The sequence below is a fragment of the Puma concolor genome, chromosome B2, assembly GCF_028749965.1.
Source record: "Puma concolor isolate L17-30 chromosome B2, mPumCon1.1.hap2, whole genome shotgun sequence".
Taxonomy (NCBI): domain Eukaryota; kingdom Metazoa; phylum Chordata; class Mammalia; order Carnivora; family Felidae; genus Puma; species Puma concolor.
Genome location: NC_141671.1, coordinates 2,286,502 through 2,313,272, shown reverse-complemented (window position 1 = coordinate 2,313,272; position 26,771 = coordinate 2,286,502). Strand labels below are relative to the sequence as shown.

Below are 26,771 nucleotides of genomic sequence, written 5' to 3'. Positions count from 1 at the left end.
CTCCCTTCCAATCTTTGGGGTCACTGGTGCCACAGGGAAGGGCCTGGGGGGATGGGTTTAAATAGGTGATGGAGATTAAAGAGAGTACAGGTGATGATGGAAATGTGGAATCACTATATTGTACACCAGAAAGGAATATAACACTGTAGGTTAACTCTAATGGCATTCCATTAATAATTTTAACAATAATTAATAAATAAAACAATAAAAAAGAATAAAACAATAAAAATAAATAATATTATTCCATTAATAATTTTAACAATAAAAATTTAATTGAAAACTAAAATAATAAAAAGCAATTCTAAAGATAAAATTTTTTTGAAAAACAAAGAATTTTGTTTCAAAATGAAAACAGTATCACAATAGCAACATTACACCATAGCTTGATATCTGAATAGCTCTATCAGAATAGATGTTGGCATGTTTTCTCTCAGCTAAAATTTGTTTTTCCCACAGTTGTCCTCCTACTTCAGGGAAAAAGATGTGATCCAGTCAGGTCACAGACGTTGTAATAGAGCAGTGATCTGACTGCAAGAAGAAGCAATAGCCTCCAGCAATTCCTAGAATCTGCTGCAATATAAATATTGAATACCAAGTTCTGGTGGTTTTTATTCTTATATTGGTATGCTTTCATGGTGTGTGTGTCACTGTCTTGCAATTAGAAACGGAATAGTGTTCCCAAATGGGGGTGAACTAAGAAAATCATGTGGAACTTTTTACAATATTAATATGCTGCAGATGGTCTAGGTACACAAACTCAGCATCTCTGAAGGCTGCACTGCGTCCATGAACTTAGAGTTTGAACACTCACTTGCATAAAAGAAGAAATTAAGAAAGTTCCCTTGAGAGTTGTCAGGGGAAATGTTGAGGACACAGAAATCATAAAGACTCTGGCATTCAAAGTCTTCCATGAAAGGGTCTTCCCCTCAGTCATCTGGAGTCATAGCCCCTACACACACCTTCCTCATTGCTCCTGTCACATCCTTGTTCCTCAGGGTATATATAGAGGGGTTGACCATAGGGGTGACGATGGTGTAGAAGAGAGAAATGAACTTGCCCTGATCCTGGGAGTAGTTGTTGCTGGGCTGAAGGTAAATGTAGATGCCTGTGCCATAGAACAGGGAGACCACGGTGAGGTGGGACCCACATGTCCCAAAAGCTTTCCTCTGCCCCAAAACTGACTTTATTCTTAACATTGCCCTGACAATCTGACCATAGGAGAATGTGATTAATGCCATAGGTATGAGGACAATGATCACACTGAGAGAGAAGAGCTCAGACTCATTCACAGTGGTGTCAACACAGGCAAGCTTGAGCAGTGGGGGGATCTCACAAAAGAAGTGCTCTATTTTATTTCTCCCACATAGTGGTACATGGAAGGGGAGCACCATCTGCAATGAGGAGTTGACAAAACCAATGAACCATGATGCAGAAGCCATCAGGGCACAGAAGCAGGGGTGCATGATCACTGTGTAGTGCAGGGGCATACAGATGGCTGCGTAGTGGTCAAATGCCATCACCCCTAACAGAATACATTCTGTGCCTCCCAACCCTAGATAGACAAACAGTTGAGCTACACAGACAGCGAAGGAGATAGATTTGTCTGCTCCCCTGAGATGTACCAGCAGCTGAGGAACTGTGCTGGTCGTGTAACACAGGTCCAGAAAGCTTAGGTTGGACAGGAAAAAGTACATGGGAGTCTGCAGGTGTGGGTCCAGGAGGGACAATGCAATGATGGTTGTGTTTCCCAGCAGGGTGAGCAGATAGAAGATCAGAAGAACCACAAAGAGGACTCGCTCCAGCTGAGGCCGGTCAGAGAAACCCAGCAGGATAAAGCCCGTGAAAGAACTTCCATTTTTCGGGTCCATCCTTTCTTACCACGTGTTTCCTGTCAAGACCAAGCATTTAGCAATTTATACAATATCTAAAAAAAAAAACAACTGTTGGTGGGGGTATATTGATCATATAAAAAGACATGGCCATGACATTTTATCAAAACTCTTTGAATAAATTATGTACCCATGAAATTTCCATAGTTTTATCAATTTAGTTCCACATTGTCACAAAAAGTAAATCATTAGTTTTTAAGATAAAAAAAAATCAAATAATGGACCTGTGTTTGTATCAGTCATAGGAAATACAGTCTTTCAGTCTATGCTTACTAGTACTGTAAAATGTACATACATCTCACTAAATGTAAATGGAGTTAATTCTCGAATGAAAAGACTTAGGGTATCAGAATGGATAAGAAAACAAGTCCCATCATATGCTGCTTACAAAGACTCATTTTACATCTAAAGACACATACAAGTTGAAAGGAAGGGGATGGAGAACAATCTATCATGCTACTGGATGTCAAAAGAAAGCTGGAGTAGCCATACTTGTATCAGACAAACTAGATTTTAAAACAAAGACTGCCACAAGGGATGAAAGAAGGGCATTATATTATAATTAAGGGGTCTACCCATCACGAAGACCTAACGATTGTAAATATTTATGCCCCCAACATTAGACACCCAAATATATAAATCACTTAATCACAAACAAAAAGAAACTCATTGATAATAATGTCATAATACTAGGGGACTTCAGTACCCCAATTACAGCAAAGGACAGATCATCTAAGCATAACATCAACAAGGAAACAATGGCTTTGAGTGACACACTGGACCAGATGGAGTTAACAGATATGTTCAGAACATTTCATCCTATAGCAGCAGAATATGCATTCTTCTCCAGTGCACATGAATCATTCTCTGGAATGGATCAGATGCTGGGTCACATCAGCCCTCAACAAGCACAAAAATATCAAGATCATACCATACATATTTTCGAAGTACAATGCTATGAAACTTGAAACCAACCAGAAGGAAAAATTTGCAAAGACCAAGCATACTTGGGGATTAAAGAACATCCTACTAAAGAATGAAAGGGGTAACCAAGAATTTAAGGAGGAAATTAAAAAGTATATGGAACACAATGAAAGTGAAAACATGACTGTCCAATCCTCTGGGATGTAGCAAGGGTGGTCATAAGAGGGAGTATATAGCAATCTAGGCCTTCCTAAAGAAGGAAGAAAGACCTCAAATACACAACCTAATCTTACACCTAAGCGAGTTGGAAGAAGAACAGAAAATAAAGCCTCAAACCACCAGAAGACAGGAAATAATAAAGATGAGGGCAGAAATCAATGATATCAAAATAAGAAAACCAGTAGAACAGATCAATGAGATGAGGACCTCGTTATGTGAAAGAATTAATGAAATCAATAAGCCCCTAGACAGACTGAGGGAAAAAAAAAAGGAAAGGACTCAACTAAATCATGAATGAAAGAGGAGCGGTCACAACCAACACAGCATAAATACAAACAATAATAAGAGAATATGATGAGCAATTATACCCCAATATAATGGGCAATCTGGAAGAAATGGACAAATTCCTAGGAACCTATGAACTACCAAAACTGAACCAGGAGGAAATAGAAAATGTGAACACACCCATAATCTGTAAAACACTTGAATCAGTAATCAAAAATCTTCCCAAACAAGTCTAGGGTGGGATGGCTTTCCTAGGGAATTCTAGCAAACATTTAAGGAAGAGTTAACACCTACTTTTTTGAAGCTGCTCCAAAAAATAGAAATGGAAGGAAAACTTCCAAACTCATTCTATGAGGTAAGCAGTACCTTGATTCCAAAACCAGATAAAGGCCCCACTAAAAAGGAGAATTACAGACCAATTTCCCTAATGAACATGGATGCAAAAGTTCTCAAAAAGATACCAGCAAACTGGATCCAACAATACATTAAAAGAATTCTGCACCACTATCACGTGGGATTTATACCTGGGATGCAGGGCTGGTTCACTGCCCACAAATAAATCAATGTGATACATCACATTAATACAAGAAGGATAAGAACCCTATGATCCTCACAATACATGCAGAAAAAGAAAGTAAGGATTGAAGGAATAGACCTCAAGATCATAGAGGCCATATGCAAAAAACTCACAGTTACTATGATCCCCAATGGGGAGAAACTGAGGGCTTTTCCCCTAAGGTCAGGAACACGGTGGGGATGTCCACTCTCTCCACTCTTATTCAGCATAGTGTTGGAAGTCCTAGCCTCAGCAATCAGACAACAAAAAGAAATAAAGGGCATTCAAATAGGCAAGGAGGAAGTCAAGAGTTTACTCGTCGCAGATGACATGATACTCTACATGGAAAACCCAACAGATTCCACCAAAAAACGGCTAGAACTGATACATGAGTTCAGCAAAGTCACAGGATATAAAATCAATGTACAGAAATCGGTTGCATTTCTATACACCAATAATGAAGGAGCAGAAAGAGAAATAAAGAAGTAAATGTTATTTACAATTGCACCAAACCCCTTAAAATACCTAGGAATAAACCTAGCCAAAGAGGTGAAAGATCTATATGCTGAAAACTGTAGAAAGCTTATGAACAAAATTGAAGAAGACACAAAGAAATGGAAAACATTCTAGGCTCCTGGGTAGGAAGAACAAATATCACTAAAATGTCGATACTACCCAAAGAAACCTACGCATTTAATGCAATCCCTCTCAAATAACACCAGTATTCCTGACAGAACTAGAACAAACAATTCTAAAGTTTGTATAGAACCACAAACACCCTGAATTGCCAAAGTCATGTTGAAAAAAAAACCCAAAAGTGGAAGCATCACAATTCTGGACCTTGAGCTGTATTACCAAACTGTATTCAACAAGACAGTATGGCACCGGCATGAATACAAACACATATATCCACAGAACAGAAGAGAGAACCCAGAAAGAGACCCACAAACCATTAGATATGGCCACCGAATCTTTGACAAAGTAGGAAAGAAGATGCAATGGAATAAAGACAGTCTCTTCAGCAAATGGTGTTGGGAAAACTACACAGAGACATGCAGAAAAATGAAACTGGACCACTTTCTTACACCACACACAAAAATGAACTCTAAATGGATGAAAGACCTACACTTAAGACAGGAAGCCATCAAAATCCTCAAGGAGAACGCAGGCAAAACCTCTCTGATTTTGGCCACAGCAACTTCTTTCTGGACATGTCTCCAGAGGCAAGGGAAACCAAAGCAAAAATGAACTATTGGGACCTCATCAAGACAAAAAGGTCCTGCACAGCAAGGGAAACAATCATCAAAACTAAAAGGCAACAGATGGAATGGGAGAAGATATTTGCAAATGACAGATCAGATAAAGGGTTAGTATCCAAAATCTATAAAGAACGTAGGAAACTCAACACTCCAAAATCAAATGATCCAGTGAAGAAACGGGCAGAAGACAGGAATAGACGCTTTTCCAAGGAAGACATCCATATGGCTCAGAGACACATGAAAAGATGCTCAACATCACACATCATCAGGGAAGTACAAATCCAATCCACAATGAGATACATCTCACGACCGTGAGAATGGCTAAAATTAACAACTCAGGCAACAACAGATGTTGGCGACGATGTGGAGGAAGAGGAACTCTTTTGCACCACTGGAGGAAATGCAAACTGTTTGCAGCCACCCTGGAAAACAATTGGAGATTCCTCAAAAAATTAAAAATAGAATTACCTTATGAGGGCATCTATCCAAATGCTCTCCAAAAGTGCTGATTCCAAAGGGCACATGCACCCCAATGTGTATAGCAGCACTATCGACAATAGCCAGGGTGTAGAGAGAGCCCAAATGTCCACCAACTGATGAATGGATAAAGGAGATGTGGAATATATATATACAATGGAATATTACTCAGAGATCAACAAGAATGAAATCTTGCCATATGCAAGAACACGGATAGAAATAGAGAGCATTATGCTAAGCACAATAAGCTGGTCAAAGAAAAATACTATGATTTCACTCATATGTGGAATTTAAGGAACACAACAGATGAACATAGGAAGGAAAACTAAGATAAAAACAGAGAGGGAGGCAAACCATAAGTGACTTAAAATACAGAGAGCAAACTGAGGGTTGCCGGAATGGGAGGTGGGCAGGGGATGGCTAGATGGCTGATGGGCATAAAGGAGGGGACTTGTTGGGGTGAGCACTGGGTTATAAGTTATAAGTAGGTGATGAATCATGAAATTCTATTCGTGAAATCAGGGAATGAGGGAAAAGAGCTAGAGCCATCAGAAAGAGGAGCAGAGAGGGAGAGACGTTCTTAGAAATACGTACCTCATGATTCCACACCACTGGATTTGCACACATCTTACGTGTTTTAAAATATAGTACAACAGAATCTCCAAAATGCATTCAGATATAAGGGTTTATGACCTAGAATACACTTATTCGAAGAATTCAGTTACATTCAAAATCTCACTACTAGTTCTGCAAATAAACATTTCGGCAACATTGCCTCTGTAACTAAAGGATTGTATTTGTGAAAGCTACACCAGGTCTTTCTTCTTCTTCCTTGTTGTTGTTGCTGTTGCTGTTATGGTAGTAAAACAAGTAAAAATCAATCAGAGACACGCTGAAAACACCACCGTTGAGTGACAGTGCTTCCCTTTTGACCCACAGATGCTTAAAAGTACCAGTTTATGGGGACTTTTTTTTTTTTTGTTTTATATTGATCCATTTATTTTTTAATTTTTTATATTGATCCATTTTATTTTTTTTTAATTTATTGTCAAATTGGTTTCCATACAACACCCAATGCTCATCCCAAAAGGTGCCCTCCTCAATACCCATCACCCACCCTCCCCTCCCTCCCACCCCCCATCAGCTCTCAGTTTGTTCTCAGTTTTTAAGAGTCTCTTATGCTTTGGCTCTCTCCCACTCTAACCTCTTTTTTGTTGTTGTTGTTTTTTCCTTTTGCTACCCCATGGGTTTCTGTTAAATTTCTCAGGATCCACTTAAGAGTGAAAACATATGGTATCTGTCTTTCTCTGTATGGCTTATTTCACTTAGCATAACACTCTCCAGTTCCATCCATGTTGTTACAAAGGGCCATATTTCATTATTTCTCATTGCCACATAGTACTCCATTGTGTATATAAACCACAATTTCTTTATCCATTTAATGGGGACATTTTTAATGCCCCTAAGACTTTTGAAGTCTAGCACAAAATCATTCCTAATACAGTGAATTAATATGGTATTTTATACAGTCTCAATGTGCAACAACCTCTCACATTGGATGCCTGTTCTCTCACTTATTACTGTCAAATAGTATTTTGTGAGATGTCACTTCAATTATGTTCTTTTTTGATGGTAATTAGTATAGAAAATGGCATTTTTTTGTTTTGTATATTCTGTTTATTTTTATTTTACCTAATAACATTTTCTCTATATATACAACCTGAATATCCCCTAACTCACACCTGGTCAGAAAAGGGAATAGAAACAAACCATGTTTCCATCTCATAAACACACCGTAAGAATAAAATAATGAGGGGCTTCTGGGTGGCTCAGTCAGTTAGGAGTCCAACTCTTGATTTGGGCTCAGGTCATGATCTCACAGTTTGTGAGTTTGAGCCCCACATTGGGTTCTGCACACAGTGTGGAGCCTGCTTGGGATTCTGTCTTCCTCTCTCTCTGCCCTTCCCCCAGTCACACACTCTCTCTCAAAAATAAATACATAAACATTACAAAAAGATACATACCTAAAAAGCTTCTGCACAGCAAAGGAAACAACCAACAAAACTAAAAGGCAACCAACGGAATGGGAAAAGATATTTGCAAATGACATCTCGGACAAAAGGCTAGTATCCAAAATCTATAAAGAGCTCACCAAACTCCACACCTGAAAAACAAATAACCCAGTGAAGAAAGGGGCAGAAAACATGAATAGACACTTCTCTAAAGAAGACATCCAGATGACCAACAGGCACATGAAAAAATGCTCAACGTCGCTCCTCATCATGGAAATACAAATCAAAACCACACTCATATCACCTCACACCAGTCAGAGCGGCTAAAATGAACAAATCAGGAGACTATAGATGCTGGAGAGGATGTGGAGAAATGGGAACCCTCTTGCACTGTTGGTGGGAATGCAAACTGGTGAAGCCACTCTGGAAAACAGTGTGGAGGTTCCTCACAAAATTAAAAATAGACCTACCCTATGACCCAGCAGTAGCACTGCTAGGAATTTGCCCAAGGGATACAGGAGTACTGATGCATAGGGGCACTTGTACCCCAATGTTTATGGCAGCACTCTCAACAATAGCCAAATTATGGAAAGAGCCTAAATGTTCATCAGCTGATGAATGGATAAAGAAATCGTGGTTTACATACACAATGGAATACTATGTGGCAATGAGAAAGAAAGAAATATGGCCTTTTGTAGCAACATGGATGGAAGCGGAGAGTGTTATACTAAGTGAAGTAAGTCATACAAAGAAGGACAGATACCATATGTTTTCACTCTTATGTGGACCCTGAGAAACTTAACAGAAGTCTATGGGGGAGGGGAAGAAAAAAAAAGAAGTTAGAGAGGGAGAGAGCCAAAGCATAAGAGACTCTTAAAAACTGAGAATCAACTGAGGGTTGATGGGGGGTGGGAGGGAGGAGAGGGTGAATGATGGGTATTGAGGAGGGCACCTGTTGGGATGAGCCCTGGGTGTTGTATGGAAACCAATTTGACAATAAATTTCATTAAAAACTAAATAAATAAAAAATAAAAACATATGAGAGCATATTTACCAAGTAACTCATGCTGGCTGTAATAAATTATTGCTAAAGTGAAAAAAAAGAATGCATTCACTTGCTTAATATTAAATGTAAATATGTAAATACGTTCTTCATTTAATTTCATTCATAACCAATTTTATGGAATCACAGAGCTAATAATTAGGCACATTCTAATCTTTAGTGTGAATATAAATGAGGGCCACCAAATTCTACCAAACTTCTAATGTGGATGGGGGAGAAAAACCTCAAATCCTTTGAAACACTGTACAGTTAATAGCCATTGGTTTTAATGGTGTCCTCAAATAATTTAAAATATTATCTTGTTGTTAATAAAATGTACATGGTTTATTTATTTTTTTTTTCAACGTTTATTTATTTTTGGGACAGAGAGAGACAGAGCATGAATGGGGGAGGGGCAGAGAGAGAGGGAGACACAGAATTGGAAACAGGCTCCAGGCTCTGAGCCATCAGCCCAGAGCCTGACACGGGGCTCGAACTCACGGACCGCGAGATCGTGACCTGGCTGAAGTCGGACGCTTAACCGACTGCGCCACCCAGGCGCCCCAAGTACATGGTTTATTTAAATTAAACTAGTCTTTGTATTTAAGTTCAAATTGATTATGAGTTCATCAGGAGACTTACAAATAATCAATAAGAAAAATGGAGGGAAGTTGATGGGTACTTTGTTGCTGTTTCTCAAAGATCCGTAACTTCCAGTTTCCTTTAGCATATTCTGAGGGATAAACTATCTCCTTCTAAAAAGATTCTTAGGCTTGGATTTTCTCAGTTATTCACATTCCAGGAGGATCCCATCCTGATAGTTATGTGGAGAACTGACACTCTGGGCATCCTGAGGAGGGAAAGAATTACAACCCTGCTATTATGCTTTTCTTCTCAGGCCTCACTCAAGAGGAAGAAAAGTCCCAAATACACAATCTAACCTTGTACCTAAAGAAGCTAGAAAAAGAACAGCATAAAACCTAAGGCCAGGAGCCAAATGGTAGAACAGCATGGAAGGTTTTTTTGGCATCTCGCGTCTCTGAAATGCAGCCAGATCAACATTAAATCAACTACACACCTGAAAAACTGATTTGAGGATTAACACAACAATCTGCACCACCTGAACCACAGAACTTGGCAGGTACACAACGCAGAGAAGTGAACTGGGGGAGAGAGAAGCTGCGAAGGGCAGGGAGCCATTTTTGTGTGTGGAGAGAGGACGGAGTTGAGGGCAGAGTACAGGAAAAACACCCCCCAAAGCAACTGGAGAGAAAGTGGAAACAGCCGAGCAACTGAACTAAAAAGGGAGAAAGGAGAAAGGAGACGGTTTAAATTCCATTAAGACTCTATAAACACGGTGGGGCACAGAGTCTGAAACTCCACAGCTCGATACCTGGAGGTGCTCTGGTGGGAAGGGCGAATCCCCAGGAGCAGAGTCGGGTCTGAGCCACATGGGGAGAAGCAGTCCCCCAGCTGGAAGGACATTCGGTAGAGGCTGTGCAGCCACCTGGTCCCAGTGGACTCTGGGAGAACAACCACATTTGCTGGTACTAGAACAAGGTCCTTAAGGGTGAAGCCTGGTGCCAGATGTGTGTTGTGATTTTTCATAATCCCTGAAACGCTGCTGCTACACAATCACGGGAACATTTTCTGGGGTGGGCTGGCACCCAGAGGCAGTCTCTGGGCATTGGCAGCAGCGCGGTCTCACAAACATTCTTGGGGGTGGGCCAGCACCTGACCATTGCTCAGCAAGCCCCTCCCAGAGAGGATCTGAGCAGGTCAAGATAAAACTCAAGAGGAAGGTGTCACCTGGCAGCCTGACAGCTTGTTCACGGACAGTGTAGAAGCCAGGAGTGGATGGAAGCCAGAGACAAAGGACGGGTGTGTGATTGCTGATCCAGGAGAACAGAGTTCCGATATCAGAGGCTGGGTAGCTGGGTGATGCCATTTTCACCCCTCCCATGCATGTGCATACGTACCTACAGGTGCCAAAAGAATCCACCCCAGTCAGCTAAGTAGCACCATCTAGTGTAGAACAGAGCCATTACAATAAACCCCATCCAATTTGAGCAACCTCCCTCTTCAGGAACACAAATATCTCTGCCAGCTTAGTTTATGGACTACAAATTACTTCATAGTCTGACTTCTAGGGGAAAACGATATAATTTCAATCGTATTTCAGTCTATTGGCTGGTCCATCTATTCAATTTTCTTCCTTTTTTTTTTTCTCTTTTTGATTTCTTTTTCTTGAACACAGAAACAGAAAATTTTATTTTTATTTTGAAGTTTTATTAAAAATATTTTACTTAGCTTTTTCTACTATATTTTGTACATTTTTGTAAATTTTTCAAATTCTATTTTACTTCCATCATTTCATTTTATTCTATTTCATTGTATTCATTTTTTCAAATTTTCAAATGTTTTCCTTTTTCTTCCTTCCCCTTTTTCTCTAATCTATCAAGCTCCTTTCAACAACCAGACCAAAACACACATAGGATCAAGCATCATTTATTGGATTTTTGTGTCTGTGTGTGTTGTTTTTAATTTTTAATTTTAATTTTAATTTTTCTTTACCTTACTAGTTCCTTTTCTCCCTTCAAAATGATGGGGGGGGGGAATGAATTCACCCCAAGTGAAAGAGCAGGAAGAAACGACAGCCAGGAACTTAATCAACACAGGTACAAGCAAGATGTCTGAACCACAATTTAGAATCACAATAGTAAGAATACTAGCTAGGGTTGAAAACAGATTAGAATCCCTCTCTGCATAGGTAAAAGACGTACAAGCTAGTCAGGATGAAATCAAAAATGCTCTAACTGAGCTGCAGTCTTGAATAGATGCCAAGGCAGTAAGGATGGATTAGTCAGACCAGAGTATCACCAATATAGAGGACAAACTTATGGAGAATAATGAAGCAGAAAAAAAGAGGAAGACTATGGCAAAAGAGCACAATTTAAGAATTATAAAATCAATGACTCATTAAAAAGGAACATCAAAATCATAGGGGTCCCAGAAAATGAAGAGAGAAAAAAAAGGGGTAGAAGAGTTATGTGATAACCCTTCCCCAAATCATAGCAGAAAACTTTCCTAACCTGAGGAAAGACACAGTCACCAAAATCCAGGAAGCACAGAGGACTCCTATTAGATGCAACAAAAACCGAGCATCAACAAGGCATATCATAGTCAAGTTCACAAAATACCCAGGCAAGGAGAGAATCATGAAAGCAGCAAGGGAAATAAAAAAAAGTCCTTAACCTGCAAGGGAACACAGATCATGTTTGCAGAAGACGGATCCACAGAAACTTGACAGGCCAGAAATGAGTGGCAGGATATATTCAGTGTGCTGAATCAGAAAAATATGCAGCCAAGAATTCTTTATCCAGCAAGGCCGTCATTCAAAATAGAAGGAGAAATAAAAAGTTTCCCAGACAAACAAAAATTAAAGGAATTCATGGTCACTAAACCAGCCCTGCAAGAAACTTTCAGGGGGACTCTCTGAGGGGAGAAAAGATGGAGGGGGTGGGAGGCCAAAAGCAACAAAGACTAGAAAGTACCAGAGAACACCACCATAAACTCCAACTCTACAAGCAACATAATGACAATAAATTCATACCTTTCAGTACTCACTCTAAATGTCAATGGACTAAATGCTTCAATCAAAAGACAGAGGGAAACATTATGGATAAGAAGACAAGATCCATCTATATGCTGTTTACAAGAGACCCACTTTAGACCTAAAGACACATTCAGATTAAAGGTAAGGGGATGGAGAACCATCTATCATGCTAATGGTCAACAAAAGAAAGCTGGAGTAACCATACTTACATCAGACAATCTATACATTAAAATAAAGGCTGCAACAAAAAATGAAGTAGGACATATATCATAATTAAGGGGTCTATCCACCAAGAAGACTTAACAATTGTAAATAGTTATGCTCCAAATATGATAGCACCCAAAAATATATATCAGTTAATCACAAACATAAAGAAACTCATTGATAATAATAACATAATAGTAGGGGACTTCAACACCCCTCTTACAACAATGGACAGATCATATAAACAGAAAATCAACAAGAAAACAATAGCTTTGAATGACACATTGGAAGAGATGGACTAGAGAGATATATTCAGAACATTTCATCCTCAAGCAGTGGAATATATATTCTTCTCTAGTGCACATGGAAAGCTCTCCAGAATAGATCACATACTAAAACACAAATCAGTCATCAACTAGTACAAAAAGATCAAGATCATACCGTGTGTATTTTCAGACCACAACACTGTGAAACTTGAATTCAACCACAAGAACAAATTTGGAAAGATAACAAACACTTAGAGACTAAAGAACATCCTACTAAAGAATGAATGGGCTAACCAAGAAGTTAAAGAGGAAATTAACAAGTACACGGAAGACAATGAAAATGATAACACCACAGCTCAAAATCTCTGGAACAGAGAAAGGCAGACATAAGAGGGAAGTATATAGGAAACAAGGCCTTCCTAAAGAAGGAAGACAGGTCTCAGATACACAACCTAATCGTACACGTTAAAGAGCTGGAAAAAGAACAGAAACCCTAAACCAGCAGAAGATGGGAAATAATAAAGATCAGAGCAGAAACAGATGCTATTGAAACCAAAAGAAAAAAAACCATAGAACAGATCAATGACACCAGAAGTTGGTTCTTTGAAAGAATTAACAAAATTGATCAACCTATAGCCAGTTTGATCAAGAAGAAAAAGGAAATGACCCAAACAAATAAAGTCAAGAATGAAAGAGGAGAGATCACAACCAACACAACAGAAATAAAAACAATAATAAGAGAATATTATGAACAATTATATGCCAATAAAATGGGCAATCTAGAAGTAGTGGACAAATTCCTACAAACATATAAACCACTAAAACTGACACAGGAAGAAACAGAAAGTTTGAACAGACACATAACCAGTAAAGAAATCGAATTATTAATCAAAAACTCCCAAAAAAACAAGAGTCCAGGGCCAGATGGCTTTCCAGGAGAATTATACCAAATATTTAAGGAAGAGTTAACACCTATTCTCTTGAAACTGTACCAAAAAATAGAAATTGAAGGAAAACGTCCAAACTCTTTCTATGAAGCCAGCATTACCTTAATTCCACAACCAGACAAAGACCCCACTAAAAAGGACAAGTATAGACAAATTTCCCTGATGAACATGGACGCAAAAATCCTCAACAAGATAGGAGCCAAGTGGATCCAACAATACATTTAAAAAATTATTCACTGCGACCAAGTGGGATTTATACCTGGGATGCAGGCTAGTTCAATATCCACAAAACAATCAGTGTGATTCATCACATCAATAAAAGAAAGGACAAGAACCATATGATCCTCTCAATGGATGCCAAGCAAGCATTTGACAAAATACAGCATCCTTTCTTGACAAAAACCCTCAAGAAAGTAGGGATAGAAGGAGCATACCTTGAGATCATAAAAGCCATATATGAAGGACCCAATGCTAATATCTTCAATGGGGGAAAACTGAAAGCTTTCTCCCTAAGGGCAGGAACAAGACAGAGATGTCCACTCTCACCACTGTTATTCAACAGAGTATTGGAAGTCTTAGCCTCAGCAATCAGACAACACAAAGAAATAAAAGGCATCCAAATTGGCCAGATGGAGATCAAACTTTCACTCTTTGCAGGTGACATGATACTTTATATGGAAAACCCAAAAGATTCCACCAAAAAACTGCTACAACTGACCCATGAATTCAGCAAAGTTGCAGGATATAAAATCAATGCACAGAAATCGGTTGCATTCCTATACACCATCAATGAAGCGACAGAAAGAGAAATCAAGGAATCGATCCCATTTACAATTACACCAAAAACCATAAAATACCTAGGAATAAACCTAACCAAAGAGGTGAAAAATCCATATGCTGAAAACTATGGAAAGATTATGAAAGAAATTCAAGACACCAAAAAATGGAAAAATATTCCATACTCCTGGATAAGAAGAAAAAATATTGCTAAAATGTCAATACTACCCAAAGCTATCTATGTATTCGATGCAATACCTATCAAAATAACAACAGCATTCTTCACAGAGCTAGAAAAAACAATTCTAAAATTTGTATGGAACCAGAAAAGACCCCGAATAGCCAAAGCAATCTTGAAAAGAAAACCAAAACTGGAGGCATCACAATCCCAGACTTCAAGCTGATTACAAAGCTTTAATTTTCAAGACAGTACGGTACTGGCACAAAAACAGACACTCAGATCAATGGATCAGAATAAAGAACCCAGAAATGGACCCACAAACCTATGGGCAACTAATCTTTGACAAAGCAGGGAAGAATATCCAATGGAATAAAGACAGTCTCTTCAGCAAGTGGTGCTGGGAAAACTGGACAGCAACATGCAGAAAAATGAACCTGGACCACTTTCTTACACCACACACAAAAATAAACTCAAAATGGAGGAAAGTCCTAAATGTAAGACAGGAAGCCATCAAAATCCTAGAGGGAAAGCAGTAAAAACCTCCTCGACCTTGGCCACAGCAAATTCTTACCCAACACATCTCTGTAGGCTAGGGAAACAAAAACAAAAATGAACTACTGGGACCTCATCAAAATAAAAACCTTCTGCACAGTGAAGGAAACAATCAGCAAAACTAAAAGGCAACCAAGGGAATGGAGGAAGAAACGACATATCAGATAAAGGGTTAGTATCCAAAGTTCTGTAAAGAACTTATCAAACTCAACGCCCAAAAAACAAATAATACAGTGAAGAAATGAGCAACAGACATGAATAGACACTTCTTCAAAGAAGACAACCAGATGGTCAATTGACACATTAGAAAATATTCAACAACACTCATCATCAGGGAGATACAAATCAAAACCACAATGAGATACCACCTCACGCCTGTCAGAATGGTTAACATTAACAACTCAGGCAATGACAGATGTTAGCAAGGATGTGGAGAAAGGGGATTTCTGTTGCATTGCTAGTGGGAATGCAAACTGGTGCAGCTACTCTGGAAAACAGTATGGAGGTTCTTCAAAAAATTGAAATTGAACTACCCTATGACCCAGCAATTGCTCTATTAGGTATTTACCCAAGGCATACAGGTATGCTGTTTCAAAGGGACACATGCACCCCAATGTTCATAGCAGAGCTATCAACAATAGCCAAAGTATGGAAAGAGTCCAAATGTCCATCGATGGAAGAATGAATAAAGAAGATGTGGTGTGTGTGTGTGTATGTATGTATATATATATATATACACACATGCACACACACATGCACACACACAATGGAGTACTACTCAGCCATCAAAAAGAATGAAATTTTGGGGCGCCTGGGTGGCACAGTCAGTTAAGCGTCCGACTTCAGCCAGGTCACGATCTCACGGTCTGTGAGTTCGAGCCCCACATCAGGCTCTGGGCTGATGGCTCGGAGCCTGGAGCCTGTTTCCGATTCTGTGTCTCCCTCTCTCTGCCCCTCCCCCGTTCATGCTCTGTCTCTGTCTGTCCCATAAATAAATAAAAAAAAAAACGTTGAAAAAAAAAAAAAGTTTTAAAAAAAAAAGAATGAAATTTTGCCATTTACACCTATGTGGATGCAACTAGATGGTTTTATTCTAAGTGAAATTAGTCAGTCAGTGAAACACGAATATCATATAATTTCACTCATATGAGTACTTTAAGATACAAAACAGATGAACATAAGGGAAAGGAAGCAAAAATAATATAAAAACAGGGAGGGGGACATAACATAAGAGACACTTAAATATGGAGAACAAACAGAGGGTTACTGGAGGATTTCGGGAGGGGGATGGGCTAAATGGGTAAGGGGCATTAAGGAATCGACTCGTGAAATCATTGTTGCACTATAGGATAACTAACTTGAATGTAAATTAATATATATTTAAAAATAAAAATGTTAAAATTTAAAAAAGCCTAAGGCCAGCAGAAGGGAAATAATAAAGATTAGAGCAGAAATAAATGATATCGAAAGAAACAAACAAAACACAGTAGACCAGCTCACTGAAACTAAGAGCTGGTTCTTTGGAAGAATAAACAAAATTGACAAACCTCAAGCCAGACTTATCAAAAAGAAGACAGAGGAACCAAATAAATAAATCATGAATTAAAGATGAGAGATCACAACCAACATTGTAGAAATACAATTATAAGAGAATGCCATAAAAAATGATATGCCAACAAACTGGCCTTCAGGAAGATACTGACAAATTCCTAGAAACTCACAAACTACCAAAACAGAAATGGGAACACATAGAAAATTTTAACAGACCATAACCAGCAAAGAAATGGAATTCGTAATCATAAATCTCCCAACAAACAAGAGTCCTGGGTCAGATGGCCTCCCAGGGGAATTCTACCAGACATTTAAGGAACAGTTAATACCTATTCTTCTCAAACTGTTGTAAAAAAACAGAAATTGAAGGAGGGCTTCCAATCTCATCCCATGAAGCCAGCATTACCTTGATTCCAAAAGCAGACAAAGAACCCCCTGTCCCCTAAGAAGGAGAATAACAGGTCAGTATCCCTGATGACCTGGATGCAAAAATTCTCAACCAGATAGATATAGCAAAACGAATTCAACAGTAAATTAAAGGAATTATTCACCAAGATCAAGTGTGATTTATTCCTGGGCTGCAGGGCTGGTTCACTATTTGCATAGCCATCCACTATGCACATGTCAATCAACACGATATACTACACTAATCAAAGAAAGGATAGGAACCATATGATCCCGTCAACCGATGCAGAAACACATTTGACAAAATACAGCATCCATCCTTTTTTTGATGGGGGATGAGGAAAACTATATTTATTTTATTTACTTTTACATGCAAATTTTAATTCCAGTAATTAACATACAGTGTGGTATGACTTTCAGGTATACAAGATTACTATTCAACAATTCTATACATTACTCAGTGTTCCTCATGGTAAGTGTACTCAATCCCCTTCACCTATTTCACCCTCCCCCCACCCACCTACCCCTTGGTAACTATCAGTTTATTCTTAATATTTAACAGTCGGGTTTCTTTTGATTTGCCTCTTTTTATTTTGTTCTTTTGTTTTGTTTATTAAATTCCACATATGAGTGAAATCAAATGTTATATGTTTTTCTCTGTCTTTATTTCACTTAGCTTTATACTTCGTACATGCATCCACATTTTTTTAATTTAAATTTTAGTTAGTGAACATACAGTGCAATACTGGTTTCAGTAATAGAATTTAGTGATTCATCACTTTCATACAACACCCAGTGCTCATCAAAACAAGTGCCCTCCTTAGTACCCATCACCCATCTAGCCCATCTCCCACCCAACTCTCTCCACCAACCCTCAGTTTGTTCCCTATCATTAAGAGTGTCTTGTGATTAATTTCCCGTCTTCTCTCTCCCAACACTTCCCATATGTTCATCTGTTTTGTGTCTTAAATTCCACATATGAGTAATATCATATGGTATTTGTCTTTCTCTGATTGACTTATTTCACTTAGCAGAATACATTCTAGCTCTATCCACATCATTGCAAATGGCAAGATTTTACTCTTTTTGATGGCTGAGTAATATTCCATGGCATATATATATATATATATATATATATATATATATATATACCCACATCTTCTGTTTAATATAATCTATTGTCAAGTTGGCTAATATACTGTGTGTAGTGTGCTCTTGATATGGGGGATAGATTCCCGTGATTCATCACTTACCCACTGCTTATCCCACAAGTGCCCTCCTCAATGCCCATCACCAATTTTCCTCTCTCCCCCAACCATCCCCCGCCATTACCCTCAGTTTGTTCTCTGTACTTAAGAGTCTCTTACAGTTTGCCTCCATATCTCTCTATTTGTACCTATTTTTTCCCATTCCCTTCCCCCATGGTCTTCTGTTAAGTTTCTCAACTTCCACATAGGAGTGAAAACATATATCTTTCTCTGACTGACTTATTTCACTTAGGATAATACACTCCAGTTCCATCCACATTGCGGCAAATATCAGGATTTCATTCTTTCTCATTGCCAAGTAGTATTCCATTGTATATATACACCATATCTTCTTTATCCATTCCTCAGTTGATGGACATTTAGGCTCTTTCCATAGTTTACCTATTGTTGAAAGCACCAGCATCCATTCTTAATAAAAACCATCAACCACATAGGAATAGATGGGACATACCTCAACATTATGAAGGCCATATATGAAAGACCCACAGCTAATATCATCCTTTATGGGGTAAAACTGAGAGCCATTCTTCTACAGACAGGAATAAGACAAGGATACTCAGTCCCAACATTACGAGTTAACACAGGACAGGAACTTTTAGCCTCAGCAACATACAACAAAAAGAAATAAAGGGTATACAGATCAGCAAGGGAGGAGTCAAAAGTTCACTATTTGCAGATGACATGATATTCTATGTAGAAACCTGAAAAACACTCCAACAAAAGCTAGTGGAACTAATCCTGAATTCAGGAAAGTCACAGCATAGAAAATCAACATACAAGAATCTGTTGCATTTCTACACACCAATAAGGAAGTAGCAGAAAAAGAAATCAAGGAATGGATCCCATTTACAATTGCACCAAAAACCATAAGATAACCTAGGAATAAACCTAACTAAAGAGGTAAAAGATCTGTACCCTGAAAACTATAGAACACTTACGAAAGAAATGAAAGAAAGACACAAAGAAAGGGAACAACGTTTCATGCTCATAGATTGGAAGAACAAATATTGTTAAATATCCACACCACCAAAAGCAACATACACATTTAATGCAACCCCTATAAATATATCACCAGCATTTTTCACAGAGCTAGAACAATCCTAAAATTGCTATGGAACCATAAAGACTCAGATGTGTCAAAGCAATCCTGAGAAAGAAAAGCAAAGCTGGAGGTATCATGATTATAGACTCAAGCTATATTACAAAGTTGTAGTCGTGAGTACAGTATGGTACTGCCATAATGAACAGAAATGTAGATCAATGGAACAAAACAGAAAACCAGAAATGGACCCACAAGTGTATGGCCAACTAATATTTGACAAAGCAGGAAAGAATATCCAATGGAAAAAAGACATTCTCTTCAACAAATGGTGTTGGGAAAACTGGACAGTGACATGCAGAAGAATGACCCTGGACCACTTTCTTACACCATGCTAAAAAATAAACTCAAAATGGATGAAACACCAAAATGTAAGGCAGGGACCGTCAAAATCCTAGAGGGGAACACAAACAGCAACCCCTTTGAACTCGGCTGGAACTTCTTACTAGACACGTCTCTGGAGTCAAGGGAAACAAAAGCAAAAATGAACTATTGGGGCCTCATCAAGATAAAACGCTTCTGCACAGCAAAGGAAACAATAAACAAAATTAAAAAGCTTCTGAAAACTGGAAGGGATATTTTCACATGACATATCAGATAAAAGGATAGTATACAAAATCTCTAAAGAACTTATCAAACTCAAATAATAAACCCAAGAAACAAATAATCCAGAAAAGAAATTGGCAGAAGACCTGAATAGACACCTTTCCAAAGAAGACAATCAGATGACTAATAGACACATGAAAAGATGCTCAACATCTCATCAAGGAAATACAAATCCAAACCACAATGAGATACCACCTCACCCCTGTCAGAATGGCTAAAGTGAACAACTCAGAAAACAACAGTTGTTGACAAGAATGGGGAGAAAGGCGACCCTGTTACACTATTGGTGGGAATACAAACTGGTGCAGCCACTCGAAAACAGTATGTAGGTTCCTCAAAAAAATTAAAAATAGACCTTATGTCCCAGCCATTGCATTACTAGGTATGTATCCAAAAGATACAAAAACGCTGATTCTAGGGGGACACATGCACCCCAATGTTTATATGGCAGCATATCATCAATAACCAAGTTATTGAAGAAGATAAAAAGAAATGGAAAAACATTCCATGCTCATGGATTGGAAGAATAAATATTGTTAAAATGTCAATACTACCTAAAGCAATCTACACATTCAGTGCAATCCCAATCACAATTGCACCAGCATTTTCCTCAAAGCTAGAGCAAACAATCCTAAAATTTGTTTGGAACCACAAAAAATGTACTGTTCATGACAATAATATGTACAAAAACTCAGATCCATAACACAAAACATATTTATATGCAAACTGAGCTTTAATTAAGATCTAAAGGCTACAATGTCACATTCACTTGTTATGAGATGTTTATATTTATTATTCATCATTCAGAACTGTATGTTATTTCATAATGCGATGGCTATATGTAAAGCTTAGACATATTGAGATTTTTAACACTTAATATACATTCTATTCATTCCTTAAATTTTCTCCTGGTGAATCTAAACAAGCTCCAAAGAACATGGGATTTCCTGGAAAATGGAGGTCATTTTTCATATTTTTATAATATATCCCTGCATTCAAATTGTATGGAATCTTTGGCAGATGTGAGATACAAAAGCCTTAATCACTTCATGCCTGGATCAATTTGTAAATTGGTATGAAGAAAGGATCTAAATATATTTTACCTTTGAAACATTTGCTGCATTACTGTAGGTTTAAAAAAAAGTAGAATATAAAACAGTACTTTTGTCATTCGATGTGTTCAAAACTCATTTTTTTAATGTTTATTCATTTTTGAGAGAGAGAGAGATCATATGAGCAGGGGAGGGAGACACAGAATCTGAAGCAGGCTCCAGGCTGAGCTGACAGAACAAAGCCCAAGCAGGGCTTGAACCCACGAACCATGAGATAATGACCTGGACAGAAGTCAGACACCCAACCGACTGAGCCACCCAGGTGCCCACTCAAAAGTCATTTTTAATGAATGACGTGGCTCATCATAAATTCAAGCGAGGTGCACACCTCACATCGCACAGCATTACACACATTACACATAAGCACCGCCTGCTGTATTGCTACCTGATGCTCCCATTGTCCCTGGGATGAGTGCATCATGCCATCGCCCCCTATGCCATGAAGTCTATGTAAAATTACTGTCACACAGGTATGGTCACACTGGGGCCTAATATCTGAATGACTGTGTCAGGATTGGTGTTCCCAGGATTTCCTCTGAGCTAAATTTCATCTATCCCGTGGTTGCCCACCAATTCTGTGAAGAAGCTGTGATACAGTCAACTTACAGACCTTCTAACAGAGCCATGATCAAATGCAAGAATAAGTGATATGCCTCCGGAAATTGCTAGAAAGTGCTAAAATGTTAATATTTCTTACACTGTTTTTGTGGTTCCTATTCTTATTTTAACTACGCCTTTTATGCTATGGACCTAAATGTCTTTGGCAATTAGAATAGTACACGCAAAAGGGGATGAAATAAGAAAAACCTGTGCAGATTTTTAAAATGTTAATATGATGGAGATGCACTGGGACACTAAATCAGCCTCTCTGGAGCTTGCAATGAATCCGTGAGCTTGGATTTTGAACATTCATTGCATAAAAGAATGAGGTAAGGGGGAAACTGGGTTAGCTCAATTTGTTCAGCATTCAACACTTGATTTTGGCTCTGATCATGATCTCACACTTCATGAGTTTAAGCCCTGCATCAGGTTTTCTACTAACAATGCAGACCCTGACTGGGATTCTCTCTCTTTCTCTCCCTCTGTCTCTGTTCCTCCTCCACTCTCTCTTCCTCTCTCTTTCTCTCTCTCTCTCTCTTTCTCTCTCTCAATAAATAAACTTTTTTTTAAAAGTTTTAAAACAGAAAATGTTACTTAAAAACAAGAATGAGGTAAGGAAATTCCCTTGAGAGTTGTCAGGGGAAATGTTGGACGACACGTAAAGGACACACAATCATAAAGCCTCTGACTTTCAAAGTGTTCCATCAAAGAGTCTTCACCCCAGTCATCTGGAGTCATAGTCCCAACAGAACACCTTCTTCATTGCACCCGTCACATCTTTGTTCCGCAGGGTATATATGAAGGGGTTGACTGTGGGGGTGACAATGGTGTAGAAGAGAGAAATGAACTTGCCCTGATCCTGGGAGTGGTTGTTGCTGGGCTGCAGGTAAGCATAGATGGCCGTGCCATAGAACAGGGAGACCACGGTGAGGTGGGACCCACATGTGCCAAACACTTTCCTCTGTCCTGCGGCTGACTTTATTCCTAACACTGCTCTGATGATTTGACCATAGGAGAATGTGATTAATGCCACAGGTATGAAAAGAAAGATCATACTGAAAAATAAGATCTCAGACTCATACACAGTGGTGTCAACACAGGCAAGCTTGAGCAATGGGGGGACCTCACAAAAGAAGTGGTCTATTTTATTCTTCCCACAAAGTGGTACAAGAAAAATGAGCACCGTCTGCAATGAGGAGTAGGCAAAACCCGTGAACCATGATGCAGAGGCCATCAGGGCACAGAGACGGGGGTGCATGATCACTGTGTAGTGCAGGGGCCTGCAGATGGCTGCGTAGCGGTCAAATGCCATCACCCCTAACAGAATGCATTCTGTGCATCCCAACCCTAGAGCAATGAACAGCTGAGCTACACAGCCAGCAAAGGAGATAGACTTGTCTGCTCCCCTGAGATGAACCAGCAGTTGAGGAATAGTGCTGGTCGTGTAACACAGGTCCAGAAAGCTTAGGTTGGACAGGAAAAAGTACATGGGAGTCTGCAGGTGTGGGTCCAGGCGGGACAACGCAATGATGGTTGTGTTTCCCAGCAGGGTGAGCAGATAGAAGATCAGAAGAACCACAAAGAGGACTCGCTCCAGCTGAGGCCGGTCAGAGAAACCCAGCAGGATAAAGCCAGTGAAAGAACTTCCATTTTTCGGGTCCATCCTTTCTTACCACATGTTTCCTGTCAACAGCAAGTATTTAGCAATTTTTAAAAACAATCTTCAAAGCAATAAAATGTTGGCAGGATGTGAATTTAGCATGTTATAAGACAGGGCATGGCATTGTACAAGTAACTCTTTGAATAAATCATGAACTCATGAAATTGTCATAGGTCATACCTATTAATTCTATATTGTCACAAAAGAAAATTATAATATTTAATGTAAGAAAAATCAAATAATTGACCTGTGTCTGCATCAGTCATAGGTACAAAATGTAATTCATTCTCAGCCTAGGAGGCTGAAAGTACTATAAAAATATGTGTGTGCACCCCATGTTTATAGCAGCACTATCAACAATAGCCAAAGTATGGAAAGAGCCCATATGTCCACCAATGGATGAATGGGTAAAGAATTGTGTATATATATATATATATATATACACACACACACACACACACACACACACACACACACACAACGGAGTATTACTCAGCAATCAAAAAAAAAGAAATCGTGCCATTTGCAACTACGTGGATGGAACTGGGGGGTATTATGCTAAATGAAATTAGTCAGAGAAAGACAAAAATCATATGACTTCACTCATATGAGGACTTTAAGAGACAAAACAGATGAACATAAGGGAAGGGAAGCAAAAATAATATAAAAACAGGGAGGGGGACAAAACATAAGAGACTCTTAAATACAGAGAACAAACAGGGTTGCTGGAGGGATTGTGGGAGGGGGAAGGGCTAAATGGGTAAGGGGCTTAAGGAATCTACTCCTGAAATCATTGTTGCACTATATGCTAACTAATTTGGATGTAAATTCAAAAAAATAAAAAAGAGAATTTAAAATCAATAAAATAAATTAAATAAAATAAAAATATGTGTGCATTTCAGAGAAAATGGGGATAAGGGAAAAGAGGGAGGGAAATCAGAAAGAATAGGAAATTGATGCACACAGAGTGATAGTCAGCATTTTTAAAATTTTTTCTAATGTTTATTTATCTTTGAGAGAGAGACAAAGGCAGAGTGCAAGTGGGGAAATGGGGGAGAGAAGAAGACACAGAACTGAACCAGGCTCCAGGCTCCTAGCTGTCAGCACAGAGCCCAACATGGAGCTTGAACTCACGAACAGTGAGATCTTGACCAGAGCCGAAGTCAGACCCTTCACCGACTGAGCCACCCAGGCACCCCAGATTCATTATTTTTCATATGTATCTCATAATTGCACACAACTGGAACACACACACCACACATGGCACAGGTCATGATACAACATGATCTCGAAAATAAATTCAGTTATACGAATCTATGCCCTGGAATATATTTCTACAAAGAATTCAGTTACATTCAACACATTGCTACTAGTTCTGCATACAAACAAATGTCAGGTTTCTGTGTGTGTGTGTGTGGTAGTAAAACAAATACTCAATGAAAGAAAACCTGAGAACAACACCATTCAAACAGTGCTTAACGTTAACCCCAAAGATGCTTAAAATTACCATGTCAATTTAACAGGAACTCTAAAAATTCATCGGCTGTGCAGAGTCCTTTGGAATCAGAACTCTAAAATCCAGGGACCAACACTTAACTCTTCCTTCTGCAGATTTGTGTTTCACACATTACTCCATTAGAGTAATTACACCAACCTTCATAAAATTCCTCAAAGAGGTAGGATTACTCCATATCACCATTCTAATCAGAACTTTTTAGAGCATTATCCAAATGGGTAATCTATGTACAAAATGTAATGATTTGCATCACTTCCTAGGATAAAATAATTACTTGGGTAAATATATAGAGATAAACACAGATACATTCTCAAAGCCATGACAAGTCGCAGAGCTATAATGCTAACCTTAATGTAGTACAAGAAAAGGCCTAAAGGAAAGGATATATCGGTAGTATACAAACTCTCCAACACCCATGTATATTATATGAATGATCACCATTCTGGAAGGTAGCCTGCAGAGACAGTCACTCTAGATCAAACACAATGCCAGCTCTAAGGCTCTAAGGCTCGTCTGATGACCATTTCCATCCAGCTGCGCAGTACTGAATGAGCATAGTAACATACCAACGAACGAGACATCAGGACACGAGTATTTCAGTTCTATCATATTCAGAAGGGTAGGCATCCAGCACATTTTTAACTCTTCCAAGAGATTTAATATATGACGCAAGTTTCTTTCAAACCAATGTGTGAAAGAAACGGGTACAAATCTGGCATAAAATAAATGTTGATAGCAATGGAATAAAGGATGCGGTAACTCACACTGTTTTATACCTCCTTTGATTTCCTATGAAGATGTGACCAGTGGTATCCACAAAACAAAATCTATGCACCAACAATTTCTTAATAGAATTAATTATAAATGTATCAGGGACAGTCTAAATGTGCAACAACGGGGAATATCCCCACACTCACACGTTCTCAGAAGAGCAAATAAAAACAAACCATGGTTTGTTCTCATGCACACGTGCACAAATATACATACATCCATCTGAAACACATTGCTGACACATTTTTATTGCTTTAATTTTTTCAGTTTATTTATTATTTTGTGTGAGAGAGAGTGAGCACAAGCAGGGGAGGGACAGAGTGAGATGTAGAGGGAGAGATGGAGAGACCCAGAAAGATAATCCCAAGCAAGCTCCTCACTGTCAGCACAGAGCCCAACCTCACACCTCTGAGACCATTACCTGAGCCAAAATCAAGTGTCGGAGGCTTAACCAACTTAGCCACAAAGAGCCCAGCTGACAAACTATTTAATTTTCCTGATAAAGGAAACACTCATGAAAGTGAAGGAGAGCAAACAGAAAATGCTAACTCATCCAAACAAAATACCAATATAATACTGCACCATTAGAATAAAATAATGATATATTTTAATAGTCCATATGGATAAGGACTAGGAAGACAGTTGAGAAAGATAAAGAGGTGGTGAAATGAACTTGTACAAATTTCTTGCTGCTTCACAATATTATATGTGTATGGATGGGTTTTAATATATTTATATTAATTTATATTTAAATATAAATTTATATTTATATAAATATATATTTATATATATGACGTATATGCAGAATGTAGAAAGCAGCTCTCATGAAATAATCTGATACAGGAAATCCAGTTCTAAAAATTACACACAAATTATTACTTTGCACACAAAAAAATACTTTAAAAGGACATATTATATATAGAAAGAGAGAAAAAATATTAGTTAAAATAGAAACAGATTTTGCAAAAAAAAAGTGG

General features: G+C 38.5%; 2 protein-coding genes across 2 annotated transcripts; both read right to left on the bottom strand.

The window, feature by feature from the left end:
- Window positions 1–926: 926 nt before the first annotated feature.
- LOC147580585 (olfactory receptor 2B8-like) lies at window positions 927–1,868 on the bottom strand. The gene has a single exon (XM_086705985.1). The coding sequence runs from the start codon at window positions 1,866–1,868 to the stop codon at window positions 927–929; it is 942 nt and encodes a 313-aa protein (XP_086562111.1).
- A 20,703-nt stretch (window positions 1,869–22,571) lies between these two features.
- LOC112853447 (olfactory receptor 2B8-like) lies at window positions 22,572–23,601 on the bottom strand. Its single transcript, XM_025916983.2, has one exon. The coding sequence runs from the start codon at window positions 23,508–23,510 to the stop codon at window positions 22,572–22,574; it is 939 nt and encodes a 312-aa protein (XP_025772768.1). The 5' UTR covers window positions 23,511–23,601.
- Between the last annotated feature and the right edge of the window lie 3,170 nt (window positions 23,602–26,771).